This window comes from Choloepus didactylus, chromosome 10 (genome assembly GCF_015220235.1).
Source record: "Choloepus didactylus isolate mChoDid1 chromosome 10, mChoDid1.pri, whole genome shotgun sequence".
NCBI classification, from domain to species: domain Eukaryota; kingdom Metazoa; phylum Chordata; class Mammalia; order Pilosa; family Megalonychidae; genus Choloepus; species Choloepus didactylus.
The window spans coordinates 114115339-114127927 of NC_051316.1; the positions used below are offsets into that span (position 1 = coordinate 114115339).

The 12589-nt window shown below is 44.4% G+C and overlaps 1 protein-coding gene across 2 annotated transcripts in view; it reads left to right on the forward strand.

Moving 5' to 3' along the window:
• Window positions 1-9716: 9716 nt before the first annotated feature.
• Window positions 9717-12589, forward strand: part of TMEM245 (transmembrane protein 245) — a 111240-nt gene continuing 108367 nt past the window's right edge. For both annotated transcript variants that reach the window (XM_037850882.1, XM_037850883.1), the window contains exon 1: window positions 9717-10313. In XM_037850882.1, coding sequence (XP_037706810.1) covers window positions 9717-10313 — 597 coding nt within the window. The remainder of the gene's footprint in view (window positions 10314-12589) is intronic.

The window sequence follows — 12589 nt, forward strand, 5'->3', positions numbered from 1 at the left end:
TTAGCTGAGCTGCCTGCACTACTGGGGCTAGGTTGAGAAGATCAGAAAATGGCATAGTAGGAAAGAATTAGGTATTATCATGTTTTGCATTATAGCTCCCAATCCTCACCAAAAAACTCCAAACATTTCATCATTCTTTGGCATTCTAGGTCTTTCCTAGACCTAGAATTTCTTATTTTGTAGTATCCTAGGTTTCTTATTTTGTAGTATTCTCAATGGACAGTCCACCTCTCAGAACTGACCCTGGCTTGGAGGTTTCTTAGAGCTCAGTCCCAGTTGCAGAGACCAGGAATAAGCTATAAGAAGAGACAGCTCAAGTGGAGTGGACATGAAAGTCACCTGCTTCCAGAAGGTCAAGAAGCTTTCACTGCTTGTTCATTCATTCATTCAATCATTAAATATTTACTGAGGACTCCTATGTGTCAACCCTTGGGCTAGACACTAAACACAGGGGACTCCAAGAGGAACAGCTCTTGGTTTCTGCCCCTAAGGGGCTCCCAGCCTAGTTGAGGAGTCAGACATACACACCATGACAACACCCTACAGTGCTGCCATGGTAATGCTCAGGTGTGGTGGGAACCCAGAGTAGGTGTCCTCCCCCAGCTTGGAGCACCCTTGGTTTGAGAATATTGTAGGGAGTATAGCCAAGGGAAGTGGTGGGCTACTAATTCCAAATCCTGCTCCCTAACTCTGACTTTAAGTGTGCTGGATAAAATGTCAATCGCTCCTGTGAAGTTGGATAATAACCAGTGAGGGATGCTTAAGGCCAGTTACTTCCTGAACACAGAAGGCTTTCAGCACACAATTGTCAGTCACAAAGTTCTGCTTACAGATGTCCATCTTCTCTACCAATTTTCTTCCTTCCAGAAAGGGTGCGGGGAGCTGCCTTGCATGCACTTTTTTTTTTTAAATTCAATTTTATTGAGGTAAATTCACACACCATACAGTCATTCAAAGTGTACAATCAATTGTTCATGCACCATCATATGGTTGGGCATTCATCACCCCAATCTATCTTTTGAACATTTTCCTTGTGCCAGAAAAAGTAAAAATAAGAATAAAAAATAAAAGTAAAGGAAACCCAAACTACCCCCCCACCATATTTTTCATTTAGTTTTTTGTCCCCATTTTTCTACTCATCCATCCATACACTGGATAAAGGGAGTGTGATCCACAAGGCTTTCACAATCACACTGTCACCCCTTGTAATCTACATTGCTACACAGTCTTCAAGAGTCAAGGCTACTGGATTGCAGTTTGATAGTTTCAGGTATTTACTTCTAGCTATTCCAATGCATTAAAACCTAAAAAGGATTATCTATATAGTGCATAAGAATGCCCACCAGAGTGACCTCTTGGCTCCATTTGGAATCTCTCAGCCACCGAAAGTTTATTTCGTTTCATTTCACACTCCCCTTTTGGTCAAGAAGATATTCTCAATCCCACGATGCTGGGTCCAGATTCATCCCCAGGAGTCGTATTCTGCATTGCCAGGGAGATTTACACTCCTGGGAGTCAGGTCCCATGTAGAGGGGAGGGCAGTGAGTTCACCTGCCAAGTTGGCTGAGCTAGAGAGAGAGGGCCACATCTGAGCAACAAAGAGGTACTTAGTGGGAGACTCTTAGGCACAATTATAAGCAGGTTTAGCCTCTCCTTGATGCAGACTTTTAAAATATGTATATATATATATAAATATATGTATACATACATATATATATATATGCACACATACAGCCCAAAGGACTGCCCAAGCTTCTTTTCATTCATTTGCCTGCCTCATGCCTTTCCTTGGTACATGGGTCTCAATGAGTTTGGTTGAATCAATTTAATCTCTTCACTGAGTCCTTTCACAAACTGGTACTTTGTTTGCTTTTGACACGAAAAGCAGGATATGGAAGGTTAACTGCAGCTGGATGGGGCAGACCAGAAGGGCAGGAACCTAGAGGCAACACAGGCTATATGTGACTCAGAGAGCCAGCTGGACCTGCTCTGTAAGGGGGGTCATGTGTCCCCAGCTGAGGAAGCAGGGGAGGTAAGGAGCTGGGCAGGGCCTGATGGTATCAAACTTGTTTGCATTGTTTGTCCTTCAGCCATTGATATTAAAAAATATATATCTTGATAATTTCTCACAACCTGACCTTACCTCCCTCAATTCTTTTCTTCTAAACCAATTGTGATGGTTAGGTTCATGTGTCAACTTGGCCAGGTGATGGTACCCAGCTGTCTGGTCAAGCAAGCATTGGCCTAACCATTGCTGTGAGGACATTTGTGGCTAGTTAATAAACCAACAGGCTGGTTTATTAAATATCAATCAATTGGCTGCAGCTGTGACTGATGACTCAACGAAGGGCGTGTCTTCTACAATGAAAGAATGCAATTGTCTGGATTTAATCCAATCAATCAGTTGAAGACTTTTAAGTGAGACAGATAGAGGACCTTCATTTCTTCTTTGGCTGATCAGCGAAGCGTTTCCTGAGGAGTGCATCGAAGTTCCAGTTTGCTTCTTGAGGATTTCATCAAACATCTTCATGGGAGTTGTCAGTTTGCTGACTGCCCTACGGAATTTGGACTTGTGCATATCCACAGTTACTTTTATAAATCATATATTCATAGATATCTCTCATTGATTCTGTATCCCTAGAGAACCCTAACTAATACACCAATTATCTGTATATTCAGTCTGCCAGTTTAGATAGTCAGTAGAGATGGCAAATAAGTTTCATCTTGCGTGCATACTTTGTTCAGTGATAATGGTTCCCTAGAATGCTCTGCTGAGAAGGATTTTGAAGCTGTGTCTAGCCTGTGTCTAGGCTCGATGCGATAGACTTTAGTGGTTGATTAGCAATCTCTGCCATGGACTCAGCAGAAGAAAATGTGTAATTACCAGTCCTGGATTATAGTGACTATGATCAAAGACCTTGTTATAACTGTTCTAGAAGTCACTGTTAAGTTTCCCTTGCAAAGCAACCATTATAGTTGGGTTCAATTCATAGCAGGGAGGTGCTGTTTATGAAGGGGATACGGGTAGGGAAATAATGACTGTGTTGAAGGCCTACTCTGTGGCCAAGTAGCATGCTAGATACTCGCATATACTAGTTCAAGCCCTCAAAGCAGCCCTGCATTGCAAATTTTATTCTGTTGAGCAATTAAGGAAACATGCTTAGATAAGTTAACTTATCCAAGGGTTTCTTAGTTTGTCCAGGCTTCTATGACAAATACTACACAAATAGTTGCTTATACAATGGGAATTTTTTGGCTCACAGTTTTGAGGCTATGAGAAGTCCAAAATCAAGATATCAGCAAGACTTGCTTTCTCCCGTAGTCTGTATGTTATGGTGCTGGCTGCCATCGATCCTTGGGGTTCCTTGGTTTGCATCTCTGGTCCCGTCACATGCTAATGTCCTCTCTGTTCTTGCTTCTGTGACTTGCAGGTTCTCTTTATAAGGCCTCCCTTAATCCAGATGTAAGGCTCACCCTGGTTCAACTGGCCACACCTTAACTAAAAATAACATCTTCCAAAGGTCCTAGTTAAAATGTGTGTGTGTGTGTGTGTGTGTGTGTGTGTGTGTGTGTGTGTGTGATTAAGATTAAGAACATGTGTTTGTTGGGATACATAATTCAACCTTCCACAAAGGGTACCCAGGCAGAAAGTGGCAGAGCCATGATCGGAATTCAGGTCAGCCTGCATAAAAAGCCTGTGTCCTCTCTAGCATGTCTTGTAGCCTCTAAAATAATATGGAGTCTACATCATTAATTATTTTCAATTATTAAAAAACTTTTGCAAGGCACTGGAGGAAATACAAAGAACTCACTGATGAATTTTGATACAGTGGGGAATTCAGATATTTATGGAAACAATTACAGTGTAATGAGGTAGGTGCTTGAGTAGAGGTGGACACAGGTGTTACAGAGAAGGAAGCCACTGAATCAGGATCAGGAAAGGTTTCACAAAGGAGGTGATTTTTGAGCTTGACAGACAAATGGAAATTATCTAGATAGACAAGGGGAAGAGCTGGGCTTTGATCCTATATGGCTCTATGTGCTGTGCAAAACCCTTTATTCTTTTGTCATTGGAACCACCAGCAATTTATTTTTTAAGCCAAGGAGTGATATTACTAAATTTATATTTTAGAAAGATAAGCCTTGTAGCAAAGGAGGCAAGGAATCCCCAGAGGCAAACAGATCTGTTATGAAAGTATTGTATAACTGAGGCGAGAGAAGATGCAAGAAAAACGACAGTTGTGATGGTTAGGTTCATGTGTCAACTTGGCCAGGTGATAGTATCCAGCTGTCTGGTCAAACAAACACTGACCTAACAATTGCTGCAAGGATATTTGTGGCTGGTTAATAAACCAATAGGCTGGTTTATTAAATCATCAGTCAATTGACTGCAGCTGTGACTGATGACTCACCAAAGGGCGTGTCTTCCACAATGAGAGAATGCAATTGGCTGGATTTAATCCAATTAATCAGTTGAAGACTTGTAAGCAAGACTGCTGCTTTGGCTGCCCAGCAAAGCGTTTCCTGAGGAGTTCATCAAACACCTTCATCGAAGATCCCAGTTCATTTCCTGAGGAGTTTGTCGAAGTTGCTGGTTTGTTTCCTGAGGAGTTCATCGGACATCTTCCTTGGAGTTGACAGTTTGCTGACTGCTCTACAGAATTTGGATTTGTGCATACCCACAGTTGCATGAGTCACTTTTATAAATTTTATAGTCGTAGACAGCTCTCATTGATTCTGTTTCCCTAGAGAACACTAACTAATACAACAGTGGCGAAGGGTACGGAGTAGAGAGTTAAATATCTTTCTATGTGGCCGGTCCTGTGAAGAGATGTTAAAGTACAGCCATTGTTCTAAGGAGCTCAGTGTGTCCTTGGCAGTTGTTGCACAACTCCAGTGGATACCAAATGTGAATTGTGCCCCCAAATATCAATAGTGTCTCCTGGAATTGTGCAAAATGGTGACCCTGGACAGTGTGGACCACCATAAATCAGTTTGAGACACCACAAGACAGTCCTGGATGTTTACTTATGTCATTTTCCCATTTACTCCTTATTGCCACCCTGTGAGAAAGGTGTTGTGTCCATTTTACAGATAAGGAAACTGAGCTCAGAGATGTGATGTAACTTGCCCACGAGCACACAGATAGTATGAGTCGGAATCTAAATGCATGTCTGATTGCATTTTCACAAGGTCTCCCCTACCGCACTGTACATACCTCTTTATGTAACAGACACACACTACACTGCAACAGTGGTCTATACCCAGCAGGAGGTCAGCACTCTCAGTAAATGTCTGCTGAGACACATGGAGGACTACAAGATAGACACAAGGCCCTGGAATATCTCTTCTCTGCCTGTGTGTGGTATTATATCTCCAGAACTATTTGTTGTTTTGATACTTTGGGAGTCTGTAGACATTAATTGTTGTTTAAGACATGCCTCTGGCTTCCCTAGAATAAAACAAAGAGTCACCCTGAGAGCCCAGTCCCCATGCTGCTGCTTTATACACACTCCCTCATTTTGTCCTCACAGCAAACAGTGATGCAGGTATTATCAGCTAGCAAGCTTTCTCTTGCAAGTAATGTAAAACCGAACTAAAACTGGTTTAAATGATTAGGAAATTCATCGGTTTATGCAGCTGGCAGGCCAGAGGTAGTGGGGTCTCCAGGGCCAGCTTGAGCCACTACTATGAGTCTGTTTCACCTCCACTCTATCCCACATGCCCGTGGAGGTAGTTCTTCTTTGAGTTCCTTGGAGTGAGGTGTGATGTGGGGCCAACAGACTGAATCTAAGTAGCCTTGCACTTTGGAGGAACATTCTAAAAGCACATGTTCTTTGAGCTACAGATTTGAGTGGACTGTGTGTGCCCTTCTTAAATTTAGTTTGTAGATGTATTTTAATTTGTCTCTGCTCTGAACTACATGAATTCTCAGGAGAAACATCCCTAGTGTTTCAACACCACTTTTTGCAGGAAGCCTGGGCTTTTTTGTTTTTGTTTTTGTGCTCAGCAAACACCTACCAAGCCGTGTTCTGTACTCTGTATGTCTTATGCTGCATCAGGTGCTGGGGACACAGAGATAAAGCAAACACAGTTCCTGCTTTCAAGAAGCTCACATTTATGGAAGCGATAAGTAAAGCACTGACTTTGCAGTGTGGAGAGTGGAATAGAATGGAATAGAGGAGTGAGCAAAATTCTAGCTAGTTAGTCTACTTAGTCTCCTAGTGCTTCAAACTTCAACTTCAAATCTGTTGGATTTCCATCCCGAATAGAAATTGATCTGAGACCTGACAGTTCTATTGCTTTGGCCATCAGAACAGTTTTGAAATGTTCAGCAGCTTTGCCTTTCATTGAAACATGAAAGCAGAGCACCATGACAGGGGCGTTTTTGATTAGCTAGCTGGAGCCCCAGTGCAATTTAGGAAACATTAGCAACCCCCCATGCCCAGTGCAAACAGATGGTATCTGTCTGCATCCTTTGATAGATACTTCCATTCTGTAACTAGAGCACGAGAGCCAAGTCTTTGGAGGAGGACAGAGAGGCCACTGGCCCTTTGGATGTGTTTCAAGCATTTGTGGTTAGAGGACCAAAGATAGGTATGGAAGGAATTCTTAATAAAAGGATTTGTAATAATTGGGCTCAAGTGACCAGGTTCAGGGTTTGGGTGACAAAGGGACACAGAGTCGACAAGTCAGGGATGAGGACTTTGTCTCTATCTCTGATTGGAGCCCAGCTCTTGCTTTGGCATGCTGAGTATTAGAAGCTTGGGTATATCCAGCTTCTGGGGTTATTGGCAATCTTATGACAGGCACTGGCAATCTTGTGACAGACACTGGACTCAGAAAGCTGTGTGGACAGCAGAGTGGATATAGGGTGGTTAGTGATTGACTCATGCTCTGGGCATGCATGAGCTACCCCCCAGAAAAGACTGAGGGACTTTTTGGAAGGTAAGCTGAAGCCTTGCTGTTATATAAAGGGCAGTGTGAGACAGTATCTAATGGATACTAAAAGCAAATGTCACCATAATTTGTAATCATAATCTTAAAAGGCCTGGCCATAGTAGTTAAAAAGCAAAGCAAAATGTAGGAAAAACTGAAGCAAGATATTTACAGAGTCGAAATACAATGGCCACCTGAAAATCAAGGACCATGACCTGAAACTGGAGAGAAGTTACTTTTTCCTTTTCTTATTTTACTGAATCCCCTTGACTCCAAGTCTTAGTAAGTAGTAGTTTTTGTGGTAGGTTGAGTAATGTACACCCCCCAAAAAAAACACATGTTCTTAATCTTAATCCATGTCCCTGTTGGTGTGAACCCACTGTAAGTAGGACCTTTTGAAGATATTATTTTTAGTTAAAGTGTGGCCAACTGAAGCAGGATGAGCCTTAATCTGATTACTAGAAGGAGGACCTGTAGAGAGAACCAGGAAGTCAGCAGAAACCAGAAGAGCAGAAAGGAGAGGACATCGCCATGTGATGGCAGGACAAAATGTTACTGATTAAAAGTGGTGGGTTCTCTGCTTGATGCGCTCAAAGACCAATTCCTGAGACATTGGGGTTTCAAACAGAAAAAGAGTTCATTGCTAAGTGTGAAGCAGGAGAACAGATGGCCTATCAGCCTAAAAATCTGTCTCCTCTAACTGCAGTAATTCTGAGAGTTTTATAGTATCAAAAAATGGGCAGGTTTTAGGATAATGAGCACAATGGCTAGAGGTGATGAGGATAGAGATGATCTAATTATTGCGCTTTGGAATCGGGGTGGGTTAGTTCTGGGCTGACTCAAGGCCCTTCATTAACAAACTGTCTTTAGTGATCATAAGAGTCTAAAGTTGAAAAACTGGACAAAGGGGTACCAGTGAGGGTCAGTCACAAGGTTTTTATAATCACAAGATAAAGGCTGTATAGTCATACAATCCTTATCAGAGATCAGGGCAGCTGGATTACAGTTCAGAGATTTCAGGTTATCCTTCTGTCTACTCTTATATACAATGTACAATGGAATATCTACATAATGATTCATCCCCTAAATCTTAACTTCTCAGTTACAGAAATACAGGCCAAGGAACCTCAAGGTTTGCCAGCAGCCAGAACCAGAACACTACAGATCCTGGAAGAAAGCATAGCTTTGACAATATCTTGATTTGGGACTTCTAGCTTCAAAACCTAAGACCAATAAATTCCCATTGTTGATGCCAACCCAGTGTGTGGTGTTTGGGATAGCAACTCAGGCAAACTATGACAGTTTCTTTACCTGAAAACTGTGGATAACGCTACCTTCCTGTATACTCTAGAGGAGAAACAAAAATCATATTGAAATTAATATGAAAACTTACAAAAACAGGAAAGAAGGTTACTTGCAGGGTTTTGAAGCACTTTCATACTGAATATTTAATTAGTAGAGGCTTTTTAAAATAAAAATGCTGTTGGAGGTATTTTATGTGTGGTAGTCTTGGATCCTGGGACCCTTCCGACAGAACTGAAGCCCTTTGCACTGCCCCAGCCTTTCCTCTTTTTCTCAATAACCCTAAGGTAAGAGCTTCTATTGTAATCACTCCCACATGACAGGGGAAATTGAGGTTTGGGGCTTTTTGACCTTACTTACCTCAGGTTTCAAAAAGAAACAGTGGCAGTTTGAGACTCTGATCTAAAGCTCTTTCAGTTTAGATTGCTCCCATCTCTGACATCTGACATCTGCACAGGCTGTTGTCAACACTGGCTGCACATTACAATCCTCTGAGGAGCTTAAAAAATTGCTAAGAGACCCCTTGTCAGAACTATTAGCATAGCAGATAACGGTGTAACTGAGGAGCCAGACTGCCTGAGTTTGAATCCTCCTTCTGCCACTTACGTGCCAAGGTACTTAACTTCTTTGTGCCTCGGTTTTCCTCCTTGCAGAAGAGGATGATAATAACACTTTCTTTGTAGGGTTGTTGTAAGGATTAAATGAGTTACCAGGAGTGAGGTGCTTACAACAGTGCGGGTCACATGGTAATTGCTATTTAAATCTCTGTCAAAAACACCAGCGCAAACCCTTTTTTTTTAAAAAAAAAAGCAGTTTTATTGAGATATATTCACATACCATATAATCCATCCACACTATACAATGACCGGCTTTTAGTATATTCACAGAGTTGTGCATTCATCACCACAACCAATTTTAGAATATTTTCATTTCTCCAAAAAGAAAAACCCCACATCGTTAGCAGCCATCTCTCAATCTCTTTATCCTTCTCTAGGCCTATTAATCTACTAATCTAGTTCTGTCAGAGCAAACACTGTTTAAGTGTTTATTAAATAAATGAATAACATAAGAATCTGGGCGTCAGTCTTTTATTAAGTATACCCCCACGGGTTTCTGAAGTGCAGCCTGGCTTTTCAAACTCTGAATGAAGGGCCTTATTTGGGATCCCACATCCCTAGAAGGCGGCAACAATCAAAGGGAGTTTTTTTTTTTTTTTTTTTTTAACCCCCAGGAAGATGTAGACCCCTGGAACCTGTTACCTGAATCCTGCGAGGACCAATGGGCTTAGGGAGCCTGGGGACGGCAGAGCGCGCCCTAAACTCCTTGGGAGATGTAGTTTCCCAAAGGTCCTATAGGCGCTTGGTGGCCAGTTAGGAACTACAATTCCCACAAAGCCGCGCGCCGGCCCTGCCTCCCGCTGGAGGCTTTTGCCTGGCTTCCCAGTACCGCCTCTCGGCGGCGGCGGCGGCGGCACCATGGCTGATAGCGGCGGGCCTTCAGAGGGACACAGTCCGCGGGGCTCCCCCGGCCAGGCGCCGAGGGTCCCGCGCGCGGTCGGGCCGGGTGGCGGCGGCGGCGGCGGCGGTGGTGGTGGGGAGACTCCGCGCGCGGCCGCGCTAGCTCTGCGCTTCGACAAGCCCATCAAGCAGGCCTTCTACAACACCGGGGCCGTGCTGTTCGTGTGCCTGTGCTGCGGCGCCGCCGTGCTCGTCTACTTCATCCTGGAGGCCTTCCTGCGGCCGCTGCTGTGGGCCGTGCTATGCGGCACCTTCCTGCACCCTTTCAAGAGCTCGCTGACTCGCCTGGGCCGCCACTGGCTGCACCGCCTGCACCGCGCGCACACGCCCATCGTGCTGGCGGCGCTGCTGCTGCCGCTCTGCTTCGCCGACTACGGCATCGAGGCCCTGGGCGAGCAGGCGCTGCGCCGCCGCCGCCTCCTGCTGCTGTTGGGCGCCGGCGGCCCGCTCCTCTACGGTCTTTACTGCCTCGGCAGCTACCTGGGCGTGCAGGTGCTGCTGGCCCACGCCGGCGCCCTTATCTGCCGCGGGCTGGACTACTTCAGCAGCTTGTGGGTGAGCGAGCAAGCCTGCGGGCGGCGGGGCGGGGATCGCGGCCGGGGTGCAGCCCGGGCACCCCGTTGTCCTGCTAGGCACGCAGTAAGCTTGACCACACTCCCAGCTCACGGGAGTGCAATCTGGCGGCTCCCCTTGTGCCAGAGCGACCAAAGGTCCCCACCCTCTGGCCGCTGTGTTTCTGTTTCCTTCCTTCCCACACTCCCCGGGAACTTGGCGCGCTTCCTTCCGGAGAGCAAGTGGTTGGAGTTTGAAACAATCCTCACTGTGCCCTGCTCCCTCCCTCTCCCCCCGATCCTGATAGGCACTCGTAGGGGGATGTGTCCCCCAGGTTGAGGATCACTATTCTGTTTCGCAGATGGGGACTGTAGACCCTCTGCAGGGGAACTTGGTTTTACTCCTGGTCAGAGAGGGAGTGGGTGCTCCGGCCACCCACAGTTCTGCCCAGGTGGGATTTCTGGATGTCAGAGCTAGAAAAGACCTTAGGGCTTCTAGGCCAACCTGCCATCCTACCGATAGGAGAGGTGATTTAGCTGGTTAGAGACAGAGGGGATTGGTTGATTCAAGTGTCCGAAGTCCTAAAACAAAGCCTTCGTCACAGGCTGGTGCTGCTGCCGCGACGTTTGGGTGATTTTAACATACTCTGCGTGAGGCACTGGGTGCTGAGGCATCCGGGCTTCTTCCTCTCCACACACTACTTCTGGGGAGCCACTTAGTTTGTCCAGGGACTGCTGTACCCACAGTGTATCTCCTCTGACTTGGAATACTTCAGCAGACTGTGTGAAGGGGAGGTGGATTTGTGATTTTTGGACTGACCCTGAGCTTATTCTTAGGATATCAGGCAGCTTTAGAATTGGAAGGGATTTCAAAAATAACTTAGTGACACATTTCCCAGCTCAGACTATATCAGACTAAATCACAGACTATAACTGTCCAAGTATTTAACTGGACTGCGTAAAAAAAAAAAGGTGGATATTTAATACATAAGAATTCTAATCTGGCAATAAACAGTGCCACTTAAAAATATTTTCAATTCACCTGTTTTGTCACCTTGACAGCATTAGGTTGCAAAATAGTCCCCCTTATCTGTCCAGCAGGGTTTTTACTTGCCTAAGGTTATTGGTAGAGTAAAAATGGATCCCAAAACTGGTGCCTTCTCCTGCCATTTCCACCTTTCAGTCCAAGTTAGAAGTTGGTTGAGCATGGTGTTAAGTGCTAAGCTCTGTGTGGAATTAAAAAGAAAAAAAAGTAATGGTTCAAGGTGCACAAAATGATGTATGAACATATTCTTGTGGAGGTAAGTATGCAGATAAGTGTCATTACCTATCAGTTGTAGGCCAGGGGACACCTCACCCACAGTTTTGGGATGCTGGCTGGGTTTTGCAGATGTTAAGTGCTCAAAGTCCTTGGCCTCTAAGAGGCCTGAACTGTTTTGGGTGTGATAGGAAAGAGGGGTGTGGAAGAACCCTTTCCCACTGTTTCTGGAGTAGCAGATGGAAGTGAGCCTAGAGGTCATCTACTCTTCATGGCCTCATGGCCCTTGTTTCAGGAGAGGCTTCTGAGGTCCAGAGGGTGTGATTTTCCCAGAGTAACACAGCTTGTGAGCTCATCTGCAGTTCACATGGATGGAGTCCCAGTCCAGTGCTCTTCCTTCTTTACCATGTAGCTTCTCAATTCAATTTAAAAAATTGATTGCATGCCTCTTGTATAGATGGTAGCTCACTATGTGGTGTTCAGAAATATAAAGATTACCATGACATGATTCCTGTCTTCAAGAAATTGTCTCGTCAAAGGTCAGCTACATATATAGATTCTGCTAACATTTTTTACTTGATACTGCAACTTACTATAAATTGTTGTAGGCAGAACCAAGTAGCATAGCCACCAAACTGTAGGAAATTAGAAAAAAAGGCTTAACATATATAAAGAGTGTATTTTCATACTGTAGTAAGAAGTTAAATACATGAATAAATTGGAATGAGAAGTGGCAAATGTGGCATTTTTGCCAGTCTCAGACACTGAGTGGAAAGAGAGGAGAATTGAGTATTTGGGAATAAGTGTGGGCAGCTCAGTGTATAGAATTTTGAATATCTTTTTATTGAAGGTAAACCCTCATCTTTGTGCTTTACTTTAATTCCTTTATATGGGCTGTGGATGAGTGGAAAGGAAGGGCCAAGGTTAATTAGACTGGAATGAGTAGAAGATCAAGCCAATTGATGATTTTTAAAAAGGCTTGAAACTCAGCTCTTCGGCTAAAGTGATGGGGCAAGGGCGGA